The 16,986-nt window shown below is 38.5% G+C and overlaps 5 protein-coding genes across 6 annotated transcripts; 4 read left to right on the forward strand and 1 right to left on the reverse strand.

Moving 5' to 3' along the window:
* Window positions 1-12: 12 nt before the first annotated feature.
* On the forward strand, window positions 13-1,545 carry LOC103869390 (bifunctional adenosine 5'-phosphosulfate phosphorylase/adenylylsulfatase HINT4). The gene is made up of 6 exons (XM_009147471.3): window positions 13-230; window positions 315-361; window positions 638-714; window positions 829-892; window positions 1,032-1,109; window positions 1,201-1,545. The coding sequence occupies exons 1-6, from the start codon at window positions 153-155 to the stop codon at window positions 1,298-1,300; spliced, it is 444 nt and encodes a 147-aa protein (XP_009145719.1). The 5' UTR covers window positions 13-152; the 3' UTR covers window positions 1,301-1,545.
* Window positions 1,546-5,235: 3,690 nt separating this feature from the next.
* LOC103869398 (probable aspartyl protease At4g16563) lies at window positions 5,236-7,251 on the forward strand. Its single transcript, XM_009147477.3, has one exon. The coding sequence runs from the start codon at window positions 5,316-5,318 to the stop codon at window positions 6,930-6,932; it is 1,617 nt and encodes a 538-aa protein (XP_009145725.1). The 5' UTR covers window positions 5,236-5,315; the 3' UTR covers window positions 6,933-7,251.
* A 4,360-nt stretch (window positions 7,252-11,611) lies between these two features.
* Window positions 11,612-12,952, forward strand: LOC103869407 (putative 57 kDa heat shock protein). The gene is made up of 3 exons (XM_009147485.3): window positions 11,612-12,388; window positions 12,505-12,531; window positions 12,611-12,952. Exons 1-3 carry the CDS (start codon window positions 12,028-12,030, stop codon window positions 12,898-12,900), a joined length of 678 nt encoding a protein of 225 aa, XP_009145733.2. The 5' UTR covers window positions 11,612-12,027; the 3' UTR covers window positions 12,901-12,952.
* Window positions 12,953-13,897: 945 nt separating this feature from the next.
* Window positions 13,898-15,273, forward strand: LOC103869416 (putative 57 kDa heat shock protein). 2 transcript variants are annotated; one of them, XM_009147494.3, is made up of 5 exons: window positions 13,898-14,002; window positions 14,116-14,463; window positions 14,566-14,601; window positions 14,687-14,734; window positions 14,849-15,273. In XM_009147494.3, the coding sequence occupies exons 1-5, from the start codon at window positions 13,963-13,965 to the stop codon at window positions 15,172-15,174; spliced, it is 798 nt and encodes a 265-aa protein (XP_009145742.1). In that variant the 5' UTR covers window positions 13,898-13,962; the 3' UTR covers window positions 15,175-15,273. The 2 variants fall into 2 exon arrangements, with proteins under 2 accessions (XP_009145742.1, XP_033135121.1); XM_033279230.1 differs by having other exon boundaries at window positions 14,566-14,598.
* Window positions 15,274-16,274: 1,001 nt separating this feature from the next.
* LOC103869429 (napin-B) lies at window positions 16,275-16,986 on the reverse strand. The gene has a single exon (XM_009147513.3). It carries the CDS (start codon window positions 16,980-16,982, stop codon window positions 16,443-16,445), a length of 540 nt encoding a protein of 179 aa, XP_009145761.1. The 5' UTR covers window positions 16,983-16,986; the 3' UTR covers window positions 16,275-16,442.

Here is a 16,986-nt window from a genome sequence, read left to right on the forward strand (position 1 = left end):
TAACTCAGAAATTTCAAAAATACTTGTGGGTACTTAACAAATGTTTCTCAGTTACGACAGACTTCTTGGACGGACAGTTTCATCCAAAGTCCGAAGCCACCATAAAACTTTGAAATCGAAATCCAGATTGCCGAATTTGATCGGGAGAAGAAATGGCGGGAGCGAATCAAACGTGTATATTCTGTCAGATCTTGCACGATCCCAACTCAACTACTCGTCTCCTTCACACCGTTCGTTCTTCTTCTCCCCTTACATCGTTCCCATTTTCTTTTTAATGAGAGGCTAATTGAAGAACTTTAATTTTTGTTTCTCAGGATGAAAAAGTCGTCGCGTTTCAAGACATCAAGCCTGCCGCCCGGAGGTTTGTTTTGTTCACTCGCGTTGGTTCATGTTGATTCATATAAATTATTTTTTGTAGCATAGAATCTTGAAATTTCAATGGATGTTCATTATAACAGCTAGTAATAACACCATTAATTAACCTGTGTAATCTGGTTTATGGAAATGACGATAAAACGAAATTACTGGAAATGGTGGTTATTAGTTTCTTTTGAATTAGCTATCTAATCACTGTTGCAACTTCTTGCTTAATCAGCTGACATTCACTATTATTAAGAACCAAAAAACACTCATGTAGGCACTACTTGGTCATTCCAAAAGAACACATCTCAACTGTGAGAGACCTCCAGAGAAGAGATGAAGACTACTCTTTGGGTTTGTCTGAAAAAAAGACATATATTCTGTTTTATACACAATCATTCTGTTATATATCTAATGAAAAATTCGGATAAGGATGCATTATTATTTTTGTGTGTGTGATCTGAGCAGTGAGTCACATGCTAAGTGTGGGACAAGAACTGCTGCAGAAAGACGCACCTCAAACCATTCATAGGTGAGGCTACTACTCTCTATTATTATTATTATTTTTTGGATCGAACCCTCTACTATAATCGTAAATGATGCTTGATATTTTCATTGTCTTTGTGCTAACTAACTTATGTAGCATTGACCTGATCTGTACTCCCTCACAGATTTGGTTTTCACCAGCCGCCTTTCAACAGTGTCGATCATCTCCATCTCCATTGTTTTGCATTGCCTTTTATGCCCAGGTACACCAATATCCTTCATATCTTACTTTCTCATCGCTTGAAACTGCAAAAATACGATTTTCTTTTCTTATCACACATTGTCACAAAACAGATGGAAAGTCGTCAAGTACATGTCTTTGGGACCTTTCGGTGGTTTTATTGAAGCACAGAAACTTCTGGAGAAGATAAGGCCTCTTTCTTCAAAAGTCTAACTAAAACCAACTTATTTAACTTCATTGCGGTGCTAAAATTGGCGCCAAAACTCTTTTTTTTTTGCTGGCATGTCTGTTATAAAATGCCACATATCATTGTTGGTTTTGTATGTAAGAAGGATGTGTTGTGTTATCTTATGTAATTTATGTCGCTTGCCAATAGTTGTAGGCAGTGACTCCATTCTTATTTTTGTGTCATACTTGATGGGTATGAAATATAGACATTATTAATGATTCTTCTAATATAATCTCTGGTGACTGACATAGGAAGTAGACTTAAACAGATATTTCATATAGGATCTCTTATATAATTTGTTTGTAGGCTTCTTCTGGTGTTTTGATGCTCTAACTACAAGTGTAGGGGGAGGTACTGGTTGCTGTGCATAAGATTATCATTTTCATACTCCAGCTTAACTGAGTGATAAGATGTGTCCTTGCAACATCATAGCAATCTCCGCAGAACAGGTAGCGCTTTAGTAAACTTGTACGTTAGCAGTAATCTTACATGCTAACAAAATTTATGAGTTGTTAAACAGTGTAATAAACTTGTACGTTAGGAGTGACCTTTCATCAATTCATGCTAACAAAACTTGAGTTACTAAACAGTGAGATAACCTTGTACGATGCAGTAACCATTTATGCTAATAAAACTGACGAGTTATTAAACAGTGTGACACGAGAATGAAATCCTTCTAGAACTCAAGTTTCAGACAAGCGCCTATGCGATTGATGTAAGGAGGAATGAAATATTTTTAGTTTAACATCAAAATAAAACTTGATGTTAAACTAAAAATATGTGCTCATCTTAAGAACTAGATGCGATTGATACCAAATCTTCTCTGCTCACGTGCAACTTGTTCAACCAGGCAGAAGTACAGCTTGCAGTTGCAGTGCCTTACGCTTCTTTGGTTGATATTGCGTCTACGGGACTAGTGTTTCTAAATAAAAGAGTGGTTATGGGTTAACATTCTGGTGACGTTTGATAAGATTCACTAGAAGAACATGAGCTAATAAACAACATAGCTTCTTAATGGTGTTATGTCTTCAATAATTGAAACTCTTGATTTGCCATTTGTCTTCAAAGGATGTAGGCCCACAAATTATAAGTTATTTTGGATGGATTTACTGGTAATCCTCAACCACTCTTGCCAAATACCAACTCTTTGTTTGGACTTGTTTCTCTGTTCTTTAGTTAATAAGTTCTGCATACAGACATATTCACAATTAATCATGCGTTTTATTTTGCTTAAATTTTAAAATGGATTGGTCCTGGCCTTGTATGTTTTTTTTTTTTTTTGTATTTGAGTATTTCTAATGCCTTTAAAGCAGATAGATAGCTTTTACAATAAAATATCGATTTGTTCTGTTGATTGGCAATGATTATAGATGAAGAGTTTGGTGAGTTCTTAGGTTTCTCAATGATTATAGATGAAGAGTTTGGTGAGTTATTATTCTCCATGTTTTGTTGTGTCACCTTATGATACTACATGTCTAAGTAGTTTATTGGATCATATCCTCAAATAAACCACATGAAATGTTTATAGTTTATGGAAATAAGTGGTAATCTCATGCATGGACTAGCTTTTTTATTACATCAAATGTCTAATAACTTTTTTGTTTGTGGTAACACAAGAAAGCTAGAAAGCTTGAGCTGGCTCCTGTGACTTGTGAGGAGAACAGCTCTTGCGAAGAAGACATCAATGAACCTTTTCTTCTCGTAATGATGACCAGCGTTTATTGATTTGTTTTTGGTGCAGAAAACAAAACTGCAATAACGTCACTGTCAAGTCTCAACATACTCAGGTATGCCTTTGCTTTATTGGTGCCTTCTTCTCGTTTTCCGATTTTCCAAATACAGCTAATATATTTTTTCTTGCATAATTCTTCGAATACGCCTCTCTATTAACAGCTGTATCCAAAAGCTGAATTTTATATAAATAAAATTCTTGTATGATTTTTTAAGAAGAAAAAAAAAGAATCCATTCTTTAATTTAAGAGAATAAGAATCCATATTCTATACATTGACACGGTTTCCTTCGTTTTCAAAATTTCAATTACTTTTAGTAAAATATAATGCAAGTATTTTATACTTCCAACTTCCAAATTTTCAATGCGAGCGTTCCTTTTGCGAAACTTATCCTTAAAGTTATTGGTTTTATTTGTTTATAGAAAAATAACTAAAAAGTATCGGCTTGTACCGGAGGAGGTTGGTGAATTTTTATCCGTCCCGTGGTACCCTTTTGTCGTTTAGCAATTCTCCACCTAATCCAGCTTCCAATAAAACATAGCCATAGCAATTATATTTAGCTCTCATATATATTAATTCTTTAAATTCTTATCTAATAACTATTTGTAATTGTAAGTACTTATCTTCCTTTGTGATTGATTTTTTTTTTTTTGCCATCTATATTTTATTAAATGTGCCAAGCCCAAAAACCAAACAGGAAAGCCCAATCCCGAAAGTCAAAATCAACGGGCCAACAAAACAAAAAAAACACAACGGCCTCAGGCCCAAAAACTAAGTCGGACAAGCCGACAAAAACACGTCTACAACATCTAATTGACCACGTGTTGAGACCCGCTCCACCGAGAGACACGCGTCACCCGAGCAGTAAACCGCAACTGACACCGAGAAGACGCCGCCGGAGAAGACGAAACCACCAGTAGTTTCGCCGGAACACGCCGGAGGCCGACCATCTCACCCATCTTTTTCACCTGGACTCTTTCGAACGGAGAGCAACATCGAGACCATCCCGAGAACTCCTCCAGAGCCAACGAACCCAACTCTTCTTCCCTCACCACTTGAGACCCTTCAACGGTGAGCTTTTAAACCCGTAACCGATCCACGCTTTAAAACAACAATCATCTACGATCGATCCAAGAAACAACCAAACATGGAGTCTCAGATCGAGAGTTGATTGAGCGAAGAGAGAGCAAAAGCGAAGATCCACAGACCGAGAAGCCGGAGAAGACGGTGCTTTTAGAGCCACCGATTCCCGGAATCTAAAGTCGACGAAACCGATGCTATCGAAGCCATCGGTTCTTGGAAACTGAGCTGGCGACGTCGGTGTATAGAATCACCGCCTCCCAGAATCGATTTTGATAAACTGGAACCGGAACCACAAGAAACTCCGGCCGAGATCTCATCTCCTCCTTCCTCTGTGTCGGATCGTAGAGAGAGAACAGAGCTGAAGGAGAGAGATATTTCCTTCCTTTGTGATTGATTAGTTCGTAAAAGTTATTCAAATTCATTTTTCTCAAAAAAAAAAAAAAAGTTATTCAAATTCAGAATAGGTTTATATAACAAGATATACTTGTTTGGAATAAACAATGCATCGCATTTGGTCATATATCTTTCTACAAATTAATAAAATCTTTGATATCATAACGAGCAAATGTGATGTGTGGAAGTGTGGAATTATAAGGTTTGGCTGCATGGCATAAATTGTCAGGAGACAATACCGAAGGAGAATTGAAGTTGTGTGTGGAGAAGAGTAAGGTACACGTACCTTTCACTCTCTAACCCTGTCCATGGCAATAGTCCACCTGGCTTGTCTATGTGGCCTGTACACAATTATTATTTTGTAATTTTATCTTGTTGTAGTATTTTAGGGTTTCAATGCATTGATTTTCATTTTGAGGTTTATGTATATCCGAGGGGATGGATTGGATATGTTTTAGCCAATTAAAATGGTTGATATTGAAATATTAATTGGAACCTAACCTAAATAAGAGAAGAAACATACTACTCAAAAAGTAATAAATGTAGAAAATGTATGGTTGCATTGCATGCAAAACTCCCCCACAATGGAGTTGACTTCCAGTGATCAGTTTTCACTATTCGATTGCGTATTTGTTTTGTATTGGTTAGTTCCGTGTCAAACTCCAATGCTATATTTGGGACTCTGCATGACACTATTTAAATCGCTCATCAAGTCTTTTTCTTTCAACCATAAGTGAAATGATAGTCCAAAACAATGTATTTTGTTACTTATCTTCATAATTGCTTTTTTTAATGTTAAATAGTTATACTTCATGCCATCATTCAATAATAATTTTATCTACCGATCATGTCTTCTTGCTCTGTACTATAAAAAAGAGTCGACCTCTTCTTCAAATTCAAAAGCAGAGTCATACAGATATATCCGCCATGAAAACGTGTTGCATCTTCTTCCTCTACTTGGCGATTATTCTCCAACACTGTTTCTACTTCTCTGTTTCGTCATCATCACCTCTTCTTCTCCCCCTCTCTCACTCTCTCTCAACCTCAAAACACTCTTCATCTCCTCTCCACCTCCTAAAGTCATCTTCCTCCCGCTCCTCTGAACGTTTCCGCCGCCACCACCAAAAACGCCAACAACATCAACTCCCCCTCCCACTATCTTCCGGCAGCGATTACCTTCTCTCCCTCTCCGTCGGCTCCTCCTCCTCCGTCTCTCTTTACTTAGACACCGGAAGCGACCTCGTCTGGTTCCCTTGCCGTCCTTTCACCTGCATCCTCTGCGAATCCAAACCTCCTCCTTCTCTGACCTCCCTCTCCTCCTCCGCCACCACAGTCCCCTGCTCCTCCCCTTCTTGCTCCGCCGCACACTCCTCTCTCCCCTCCTCCGACCTCTGCGCCATCTCAAACTGTCCTCTCGACCTCATCGAAACCGGCGAATGCAACAACTCTTCCTACCCTTGTCCGTCTTTCTACTACGCCTACGGTGACGGCTCCCTCGTCGCACGTCTCTACTCCGACTCGCTCTCCCTCCCTCCCCTCTCCGTCGCTAACTTCACCTTCGGTTGCGCTCACACCACTCTCGCCGAACCCATCGGCGTCGCTGGCTTCGGACGCGGACGCCTCTCTATCCCCGCTCAGCTCGCCTCTTTCGCCCCTCACCTCGGTAACAGCTTCTCCTACTGCCTCGTCTCTCACTCGTTCGACTCGGAGCGAGTCCGCCGCCCGAGTCCACTCATCCTCGGACGCTTCGTCGAGGAGAAAGAGAAGCGTGTTGGAGCCGATGATGATGATGATCATAAGGAGAAGGTCGAGTTCGTCTACACAGAGCTGCTTGATAACCCCAAGCATCCTTACTTCTACTCTGTTTCCCTCCAAGGAATCTCCGTCGGAAAACGGAATATTCCTGCTCCGGCGATGCTCAGACGAGTGGATAGGAACGGAGGCGGAGGAGTGGTCGTTGACTCGGGGACGACTTTCACGATGCTTCCCGCGAAATTCTACAATTCGGTGGTGGAGGAATTCGACAGTCGGGTCGGGCGGGTACACGAACGGGCTGATCGGGTCGAACCGAGTTCGGGGATGAGTCCTTGCTACTATCTTAACCAGACGGTTAGAGTTCCGGCTCTGGTTTTGCATTTTGCCGGGAATGGTTCCAGTGTTACGCTCCCCAGGAGAAATTACTTTTATGAATTTATGGACGGTGAGGATGGGAAGCAAGAAAAGAGGAAAGTTGGATGTTTGATGCTGATGAACGGTGGAGATGAATCGGAGCTTCGAGGTGGGACCGGGGCGATTCTGGGAAATTACCAGCAGCAAGGTTTCGAAGTCGTGTATGATTTGTTGAATAGAAGGGTCGGGTTCGCTAAGAGGAAGTGCGCATCTTATTGGGATACGCTCAATCAAAGCTAACGAGCGCGCGTTATCCAATCCCAGCTTCAATCTTTTAAATAAGTCAATGTGCGCCTTACCGGTTCGACCGAAAACCGGATGATGGGTCTTATCGAACAGTAATTATGATATCGAGCTGTAGCCTGTACGTAAAAATAGCTGTAGGTTTAATAATTCGATGGACCTGTCATCTAAAAGTATATAGAAGGGTGTATCATGTATGTATGACCGGTTTTGAAACGTTTTAGATATGTATTTTTTTTAATTAAGGCCACTTGTAGTATTATGTTTCGTTTAAAGATTTAATTCATTATAAAAAAAGTTAAAAATTTTGGTGTTATTCATTATTGGTACGCGTCGCATTAACAATTAACTGAGAACCAGACGGATCAAATAAAATCTTAAACGATGTCGGCAATGTAGTCAAAGTTTTGCTTGTAAACCAATTAGACCACACCTACAAGTGACTACTATAATTTGTGATATTTCATAAGATATCACTGTCTTCATAGATATTTAACGAACAAAAACAAACGAGTAACCATCAATTATTTGGCTTAGTGTCACTATTTAGTCGGAGGAAAAGAAGATGGCTTTGAATCTTTTTGATAATTATGAATCAAATGACTAGACAAAAGGATTGACAGGCGAGCATACGTGGCGGCGGATTACGACCATCAAGACTAGCAAGCACTAGTCGTTCGTTAATCTTAATTATTGATTTGCTTTTCAACTTACGAAGATAAAATTTTGTTATCCAAGTTATGAAGAAGGTCATGTGACGTGAGAGAGAGAAAGCGAAAGAGAGTTCAAGACAGCCACGGCGTCCGGTGGCGCGTCCGAGCGCGTACCGGCACCGATGGCTCTCTTCTTTGTTATTCCGTTTAAGTCTTCGTGAGTTTAATCCGATCTGTCGATTCTCTCCGACATGTGCGCGGATCTGGGTTAGAGTTTTGCTTCCGAAAGATAAGATAGTCAGATCTTCATTTCAGCGGAGTTATGATCCGGGTTGTAGAGGCTTACACAGCTCTTGCATCGCCGATAAAGTTCCCGGATTGTAGAAGCTTCTTTAGCTCTGTGGCGCCGGTCAAGTTCCCGGAGCGTGGAGGCTCTTACAGATCCAGTGCTGCCGGCTTTTGCCCCTTAGTTCATTTCTAAGGTTTAGTTTCTGTAGTTTTTGTGTCGTTCACTTGTTAAGTTAAGGTGTTTCGGGTTTGTTGGATGAGTTCTCGTCGGAGGACGATGGAAGCTATCTGGAGTAAAGGTTGATGTTTGAGCGAAGCCTCCTTTTTGGTCCTCGTAATGAACTCTGGCGGATGAGATTTCGGTCACGATTGATTCTCTCCGAGATTAGACGGTCCTTGGAGGGTTGGCGGTCGCGGTGAAGTAGGTAAGGAGTCTTAGAGCTCCGGTGTGGCGCGGTGAATCGATGGGTGATTCTCCGGCGGTAGTTGAGACGAAGATGAGGGTGCGGATCGCGAGAAGGCGGCCGACATCAGTCTCTCTCTCTCTTGGGTCTATGGGTTGGGATGTTTGGATTTTGGGTCTTCGAGCCCGTTTAATGTATTTGGGCTTCGGCCTTTTCGTTTGAAACCCAATGTTTTTGTGATTTGTTGTTGTTGGATACTTGGGCTTTAGGCCCCAATATTAGTATAACAAAACTTGATGGGAAAAAAAAAAATTGTGTTATCCAAGTTTAAAACTTCAAGAGGGATTGGCTCGGAGTCCAGAGACAGCTAGCTGTGATCCACACGTGTGCTTATAGATTCTTTCCGCATTTTTATGTAGGAGTGTAGGACCATTCATTACAAAAAAACGAAGAACAAACTATCTCAAAAGTTTTTTTTTACACTAAATGTATCCATTGTTTTATTGGTTTTGAGACATGTTTTGTTGTAGCCAACTTAGCATATAATTAGAGTTTCTGGCGAATTTAGTTGTAGCCTGTTAACCAGGTGATCTATCCGTCTTCATAGCAGGTGTCCACTGATCAGATGGAGAAACTTTTTTTACTATTTTGTCGATTTATTTGATCAGCTGTCCAAGCGTGTATTAGGATTAGGGGTGTTCAATCCGGATATCGGTTCGGTTTCGGTTCGGTTTTTTTCGGTTTTCGGTATTTCGGTTAGTAAAATATAACTACCATTCTAAATCCATATTTACTTCGGTTCGGTTCGGTTTATATACTGTCGGTTTTCGGTTTATTCGGTTTTATACCAAAAAACATAATTATTTTGTTTGAGATCATATTATATGAATTTTAGAGTTATATTGTCAATACAGTCATTTATTAAAAGAGTAAATTAGCTCAATATCCAAAAAGAAGTGAGATACCATAGAGTTGTGGGAAAATGGTGATGATGGGGGGAAAAAAATTGGGGGGAAATAGGGTATAGAGTGCAAATAGGGTATATGTTGAGTGTAGGGAATACAAATTCTCTTATTAAAAATATATTACATGTTCAAATAAATGAACAAAAAAGTAAAAATGCCTCTACCATCAAATAAAATAATCAAATCTATAACTAAAATCAAAACTTGAAATTTTGAAAATAAAAATATGAAACAAAATAGAAACATGAAAGAAAAGTTTTTTCACTCTTCCATATTTAGTGTTCATTAAAGTTGTACTTTTTCAATTGAAAATTTTCCATTAATTTTTGTCTATCAAATTTATAATCTTCATATTAATTTAGTGAAGACTAAAATAAATAAAAAAGATCAAAAAAGACTTAGAAAATAAGATGTATGAATTGCGATGTATTGTTATTTAGTTATAGTTCAAACGTTTTACAAATTAAAGTTTTTTATTACTATAAAATTATGGTAATAGTTATTAACACAAATTTAACTTATGTAACAAATATATTTTCATGTATTGTTATAAAATAGATACATATTTACATGTTTCTACTTTTAATCGGTTTTGTTCGGTTTATTCGGTTTAATCGGTTATATACCAAACCATATCCAAATCCTACGGTTTTTATAAAATTATATCCATTCGGTTTATATGGTATATACCAAAACCAAACCATATTGTCTATTTCGGTTCGGTTCGGTTCGGTACGGTTCGGTTTTACCATATTGAACAGCCCTAATTAGGATTCTTCAGCGCTTTGGCAGTTTGGCGATTCCTCTCTCCTAATATGATTAAAAAGTTTTTTTTTTTATAAAAAAAACATGTATCAAAATATATGTCAAATTTTCTAATGTTAGGTTGTCGATATAAACGATAGTATAATGTCCCAATCAGACATGTAATGCTGCTGCAGCCTGCAGGAGGCCACCCGCCAAAAATACAAAACAGACCTGTTTTGAATAGTGACATGTAAAGAACATATGGCTTTGTATTTTTTTTTTGCGGATATCCACAAAAAAAACACATTCCAATAGCCGGCATGCAGTCCATTGTAACATTCAGTCTCCAGTTGTTGGACGATTGTATATGGCTAGCCATATTTTAAAGGAGAATTTTGGTGTTAAATGCTTGAACCAAACTTCTTAATATTACTTCTTAACTGCTTGAACCAAAGGAGTAATATAATTGCTAGCTATTTGTACACTCTCGATCATAGATTTTTTTTGAAACCATTAAAACTGTTACATTAAACACATCGACTAAAAGCTACTCCTTCCTTTCCACAAAGATAGATTTTTTAGTGTTTTTACACATACTAATAAAACACATTAAATTGCCATAATAAATGTATCGTTTTTTGTAATTTTTAATTTTCAATAAATTTTAACTAATAATAATTCAATAAAGTCAATTAATTTTTAAAATTTACAATTTTTTTCATAAAAACACACAAAAATACATTTTTCTAAAACAAATTTTTTTTTTCTAAAAAGTCTATCATGCGATTCATGTCCATATATAAAAGCATCACCCCTAACCCAAGAAAAAAACCATCACCCAAATTAGTTTGTGAAGTGGGCTTACATCCGATTAATATAAGGCCATTTAAAAGTTAAAACTTAAAGATATTATGCATCATGATTCATGCAGTCCAGAGAGCATAGCTCTGCGAGCATATGCTAGATCATTAGTATATGTATAGACACTGTTAACAAAAAAAAAATGTATAAATAAATAAAAGAAAGAGAATAACGAAAATCGTATATGTTAACCACATGCATTATAAGTGGGAATGAATTTGGGGACGAGTTTCACCAACCAATAGGATTTCATTATTTCAAATTCGATATCTTTTAAAAAGGAAACAAAATATTCTCAAATTATATTATGTTTTTTAAATAAAAAAGTAAAAAAAGATAATAGTTACAGAAAAAAGAATTAAAAAAATATATATTTTTAATATTCTCAACAAAACACTAATCCCTAAATCCTAATCCCTTAACCCTAAATCATAAACCCTAAACCCTTGGATAAACCCTAAACTCTTGGGTAAACCCTAAACCCTTGGGTAAACCCTAAACCCTTGGATAAATCCTAAACTCTAAATAAAAAACACTAAAACCCTAAACCCTAAACGCTTGAATGGTTTAGTGTATAGTGATTTTGATTTAGAGTTTAGAGTTTATCCTAGAGTTTAGGGTTTATCCAAGGGTTTAGGGTTTACGATTAAGGGTTTAGGGATTAGAATTTAGGGTTTAGGGTTTAATGTTATGCTGACGACGTAAAATATTTTTTTTTGTAATTATTACTATTTTTTTACCTTTTAATTTTAAAAACATAATATAATTTGACAATATTTTGTTTCCTTTTTTAAAAGATATCGAATATAAAATAAAACAATCCTATTGGTTGGTGAACCTAGAGGTTCACCCTAGGGGGTGGACCTAAGAATAAGTCTTTGGGGACTGCGCAATAAAGTTTCAGTCTTGGTAATATTTCCAAAGACCAACTTAAATGTAAAAACACAGACCTTTTTCAAGTCTACAGATTTTTTTAACAAATTAGAGGAGGACGCGTATCCTTTTTGTCGTTTTCATCTGAGAATATCTTCTTTCCCTCTCTCGTTGTTGCCTTGCCCTCCCACAAAGATCCAAAAAAAGAACTATAAAGCTAAAATCTGAGAGAGCCAGATAGTATTATAAAGGAGAAAAAACCCTAACATTAAGTAGCTTTGAAAACTCCCTCGGCTGAATCATGGCCGCCGTCCCTGAAGGATATTACGAATCCACAAACCCGTTTCTTGTTCACGGGCCAAGAGGGTTTGAGGAGTTCAAGTTGCTTGAGGGTTTTGGCATGTACGTGAGGATGGACTTTCCAGGCGTTCCGGAGGAGTGCGTGAGGATTTCTCTAGACCCGGCGAAGAAATCTTTGGCTGTCTACGCAGATGCTCCAAAGGTCCACAGATACGACCTCGCTCAACGGAAGTACCTCTCCGTCATCGAAACCGTCTGCAGATGCTGCGTGTTCGACCGCTTCACTTACCAAATGTCAGACGGTGTTTTAAGGCTTCATCTCTCCAAGTCTAACATCGATCCACGTCGCTCTTCCTGCATCGGTACGTACGTGACTTTTCTTTTTCTATTTTCTTGTTCTTCATACATTTAAATTTATTAAATTAGAGTATAGGTGAATGATTAAATTAATTTTCTGATTCTTTTTGTTTTTTCACAGAGTTTAAATATTCTGCTTTCGGAGAAGGTATTTTCACATTTATTCCATTTCAATCGATATTTTGAAAAAAAGTGTTTACTCATTTGTCTGTGTTTGTGGCTCGTAGATATCTCTGGCAATGACATGGACGAGTCGTATGAGTCGAAGCAGCTCGAAGACGGCAATTTATACGTGCGTTTAGACATGCCAGGCGTTCCCAAGGACAACTTCACTGTCTCAGTGGCTAACGGCAAAGTAAACGTGACTGGTCAAGCTCCTGCTCTTAGCCACGACTCAGGTTCTCGGTTGTACTCTGCTGACGTGGTTATGCTCTCCGGTCCTGTCGACTTTCCTAGCCATCGGGTCAAAACCATCATCAAGAACGGTGTCATCCGACTCCTCGTCCCTCCCGTTTGATATCATTAATTATGGTGACGTGGCTAAAGATAATATATGTTTCTTTATGTTTGTTAAATTTGTCTTCATGAGTGGACCTATTTTGTTGGGAATTGGGATTGATTAATAGTATTAGGATCAATGAGTTTGGATATATTCTAAAAAAAACATTACTTCAATTTGTGTAGCACTCTATCTTTTTTTTGTATGAATATATCTCTAACCAAATAAAAACAATATGATAATAATTATGAGCAAATGAAAAGTGTATTTTTTGTGTGCCTCAAGGCATGCATTTACGAAGTGTACGATAAAGCTGAAAACTTACCAAATGAAGGCAAAGACCAACTTTGTTGTCTATCTTGACACAAGACAAAAACCTCAGAGCTTTCACCAGTGTAGAAACGAAAAGATAGAATTAATAAAACTTATACGTTTGTATATTAGTGGGTAATTAATAAGAAAGATGATATTTTGCGTGTCACTGGAAATTGTTGGTAAATAAAAGGTGACGCATCCTAGTACTATAATACAGATCGCATTAACAAATGTAAAGTCGATACGTGTCGTCAGAGGGATTAGTTGTCATTTTCACCTGACAACCTCCCATACTATGCTTGTTTTAGAGCCTAGTCTCAAAAATTCAAAAACCCTAGAGAGAGAGAGAGAGATCTCAAAAAGGAAAAGCACTAAAACCCTAATTAAAATCACGACTATACTCAATGTCAAGGAGGTTATAATCAACCCTAGACTTATTTTATCATTCTTAAAATCTGTAATGTCAATTGACTGACATATACTATTAGTTTGTTACTCTGATAATAAACCAACATTACAAAGACGTCCATAATTGCTACTGGGTTAATAAGCGGAAGAAAATTGTTTAACAAATAAGAAGTGGACGCGTGCCCCCTCTCTAGCAGTGTAATTGTTTTTGTCGTTTTCACCTGACAATATCTTCTTTTACCCCTTCTCGTTGCCTTGCCTCTTTTTCTCTCCCATAAAGATCAGCGCGTGAGAGAAAGAGAGAGAGAAGCAACCCTAATATCCAGTAGCTAAAAACCTCGCTCCATCTGTTGAATCATGGCCGCCGTTCCTCTTCCTGCCGTCCCTCAGTCTCCCGGTAAACTTCTTCTCTGAACCAATAAGAAGCTCAAATCTCATTCAGTTTTCTCGTTTACTGAGATGATTAATTTTCACTGATATTTATATCTTCTCTGTGTTTGATTGTTACAGAAGGGTTTTACGCAATCAACAACGAGTTTCTCATGAATGGGCCAAAAGGGTTTCAGGAGTTCAAAATTCTTGAGAACGACATCATGTTCGTGAGAATGGATTTTCCCGGCGTTCCAGAAGATGGCGTTAGTGTTACTCTTGATCAGTCCAAGACACTTGTGAGTGTCAGCGCCAAGGCACCCAGGTTCCATACACACGACTTGTCTCACCGGAACTACTTCATCATCACCGGACTCGGATGCGGATGCTGCGAGATCTCCGGCTTCACCTACCACATGACCGACGGTGTTCTCAGGCTTCATCTCTCCAAGACTAACATCCTCCATCCTCAACTCCCTTCCTGCACCTGTAACCATTATCTATTTTAGTTTATTATACGAATTTTTCAAAATTTTACTTTTATTTATATCTTACAATTAAAAATAAACGAGTTACGTTTTTTTTGTTCAGCGTTCCTCGGTGGCATACGTTTCAAAGGAGATGGTGGTAATTTTATTTTATTTTCTTTTGAATATTTTTTTACACTTTGTAAATGTTTACCTTACTAGATCTCCTCTATGTGTGGTCGCAGATCTCAGTGGATGTCCTCATAGGCTTCCCTATAACAGGAATCCCTATCGTACGTGTTAATTTTTAATTAACACTACTATATAAAATTAATCATTATGATTCAGTACTATGTTTGGTTTATTAATTTGTCATTGTGGTAATTGCTATATGTGTGGAAGAGCAGACCCGGCTTTAACGGGTCCGGTGTTGATGCGTCACCCGAATGTGGCTGAAGGAACGGCTATGGCTTATGAGTCAAAGCAGCTCGAGAACGGCAGCCTATACGTGCGTTTAGACATGCCAGGTGTTCCCAAAGACAACTTCAACGTCTCCGTTTCGAGCGGGAGAGTGAAGGTGACTGGTCAAGCTCCTGCCGTTAGCCATGACTCCGATGGTCGCTTCTACTCTGGTGACGTGGCTATGCTTTCTGCTCCTATAGACGTTCCTAGCCGTCCGATCAAAACTATCATCAAGGATGGTGTCATTCGCCTCTTCATCCCTTCCGTTTGATGTGAAAAAACGCGTTTGCGTTTGAAATAATTTGTCTCCCGTGGTGGACCCCAGTTATGTCGTTTGTTTTGAGGATTATGTCATTTTATTTTATGGACTTTTGGATATGTTCACAACTGTTTTTTTTCTAAAGCCATTCCCTTTATGAACGAGTAATGTTTTAACAACACTCAGTTTCATTCCTCAAGAGTGCTTGGGTGCAATATACAAGTTCAACAAAGCTAGAGCTAAAACCGTACCAATAAATCGAGAAAATGAGAGACTAAACAAATCAGCAACACTCAATTTCATTACTCAAACTTCATCAAAACAAAAACCTCAATCGAGGCATTTCTCCAAAAGGTTACCATTTATAAAAAAAAAAACATCAAAACAAAAACACCAATCTTAACAAATTCAGTTTTTTTTTCTAACAGAGAGTGAGTTGAATTATTTGCAACTATTTTTTTTTTTAATTTCAAATGATAACTTTTTGGTGAAATGTCAAATCTATCCAATTATTCTTTTAAATGTGTAACCATCTGCATCCCAGACAAAGAGATTTGTCTGCTATATAGTTCTAGCTCTAGCGAAACAAAGGGACAATGACGGCTGATGTGGTGGTTGTGGATGTGCAGAGAAACTTGGTTGGGTTTTATGTAGCTCTAGCGATGGATAAGTTGGTGACATGCAGAAAAATTGGTTGCTTGGGAAAAGGGAGAGAGGTGTAGGCGCGTGTAGCTCGAGAGCGTAGACAATAAATAGATGAAGACAAGGAAGAAGAGAGGAGAAAAATTAAGAAACCGTTGTTAATGTAAATTTTACTTTTTCCATGTCTCTTCCTGCTGATCATGCATTTGTTATTTCTTGTGGATAATGAGGAGCTAATTAACACGTTGAGTTCATGTAAAATGCTCTTCCAATAGTTGAAAACAAGCTAGAACTAGTTGCAAATTTGGGTCGTCAATAATATTGCGACACACACGCCGATGCCTATGGGGGAAAATAAAAGCAACTTAAAATCTATATGTGATTGATAGAGGAGGACAGTCATAGAGCAGTTTGAACGGTGTTTAGCTTGCCGTTAAAAGCCCATGTACGAGTTAAGATGATTGATCAAGTAAATTAAACATTAAGAGCCTCTCTTTTATTATGGAGTAGTGCTAATTTTACATTAGCCTCAAACATCCTAGATAAAACCTTACATATTATTATGAAACACGCGATGAGGTGTGGTGTTGACATATATCGACAACCACATTCATACACTCGAGTGTTTCGTTTGGAATCTAGTAGGAGGGCCCAGGCATGGTCTTCTGGAAGGGACATACGCTAACTTGCGGGATGTTGCAAACTTTAGGTAAGTGCGTAGCTGTCTGGTAGATACGGCTCACCATTTGCTGCTTTCCTTGCTGTTGTCCCTGCTGTTGTTGAATTTGTTGTTTAACCGCTTTGGATGCTCCTTTCAAGGTTGGGCAAACGCAAAGGGGCTCTTCCTGGTGGAGCTCGTTACAGCACTGCTGGAGTAGAGGCGGTCTCTGCTGTGGACCCTGGGGGTTCTCCATGTCGTCTTCAAAGTCAAACTCACCGTCGAGGGTCCAGCTAGGACCACTGCCAGACTGCATTGCTTGCTTGTGGAGCCATTGCTGGCAAGCTTTTAGGTGTTGTGCTTGCTGAAACTCCTTCCTACATTTTGGAATCCTAAATGGGCCGGCTGGGTTTGTTGCATCATCTTCGTCGAACTCGACCACCGTCCGGTAGATGGAGGCATTGGTGAGAAGGAAGAAGAAGGCGAGAGTTGCCGAGACGAGGAAGAGCTTGTTCGCCATTAGT

Source organism: Brassica rapa, chromosome A01 (genome assembly GCF_000309985.2).
Source record: "Brassica rapa cultivar Chiifu-401-42 chromosome A01, CAAS_Brap_v3.01, whole genome shotgun sequence".
NCBI lineage: Eukaryota > Viridiplantae > Streptophyta > Magnoliopsida > Brassicales > Brassicaceae > Brassica > Brassica rapa.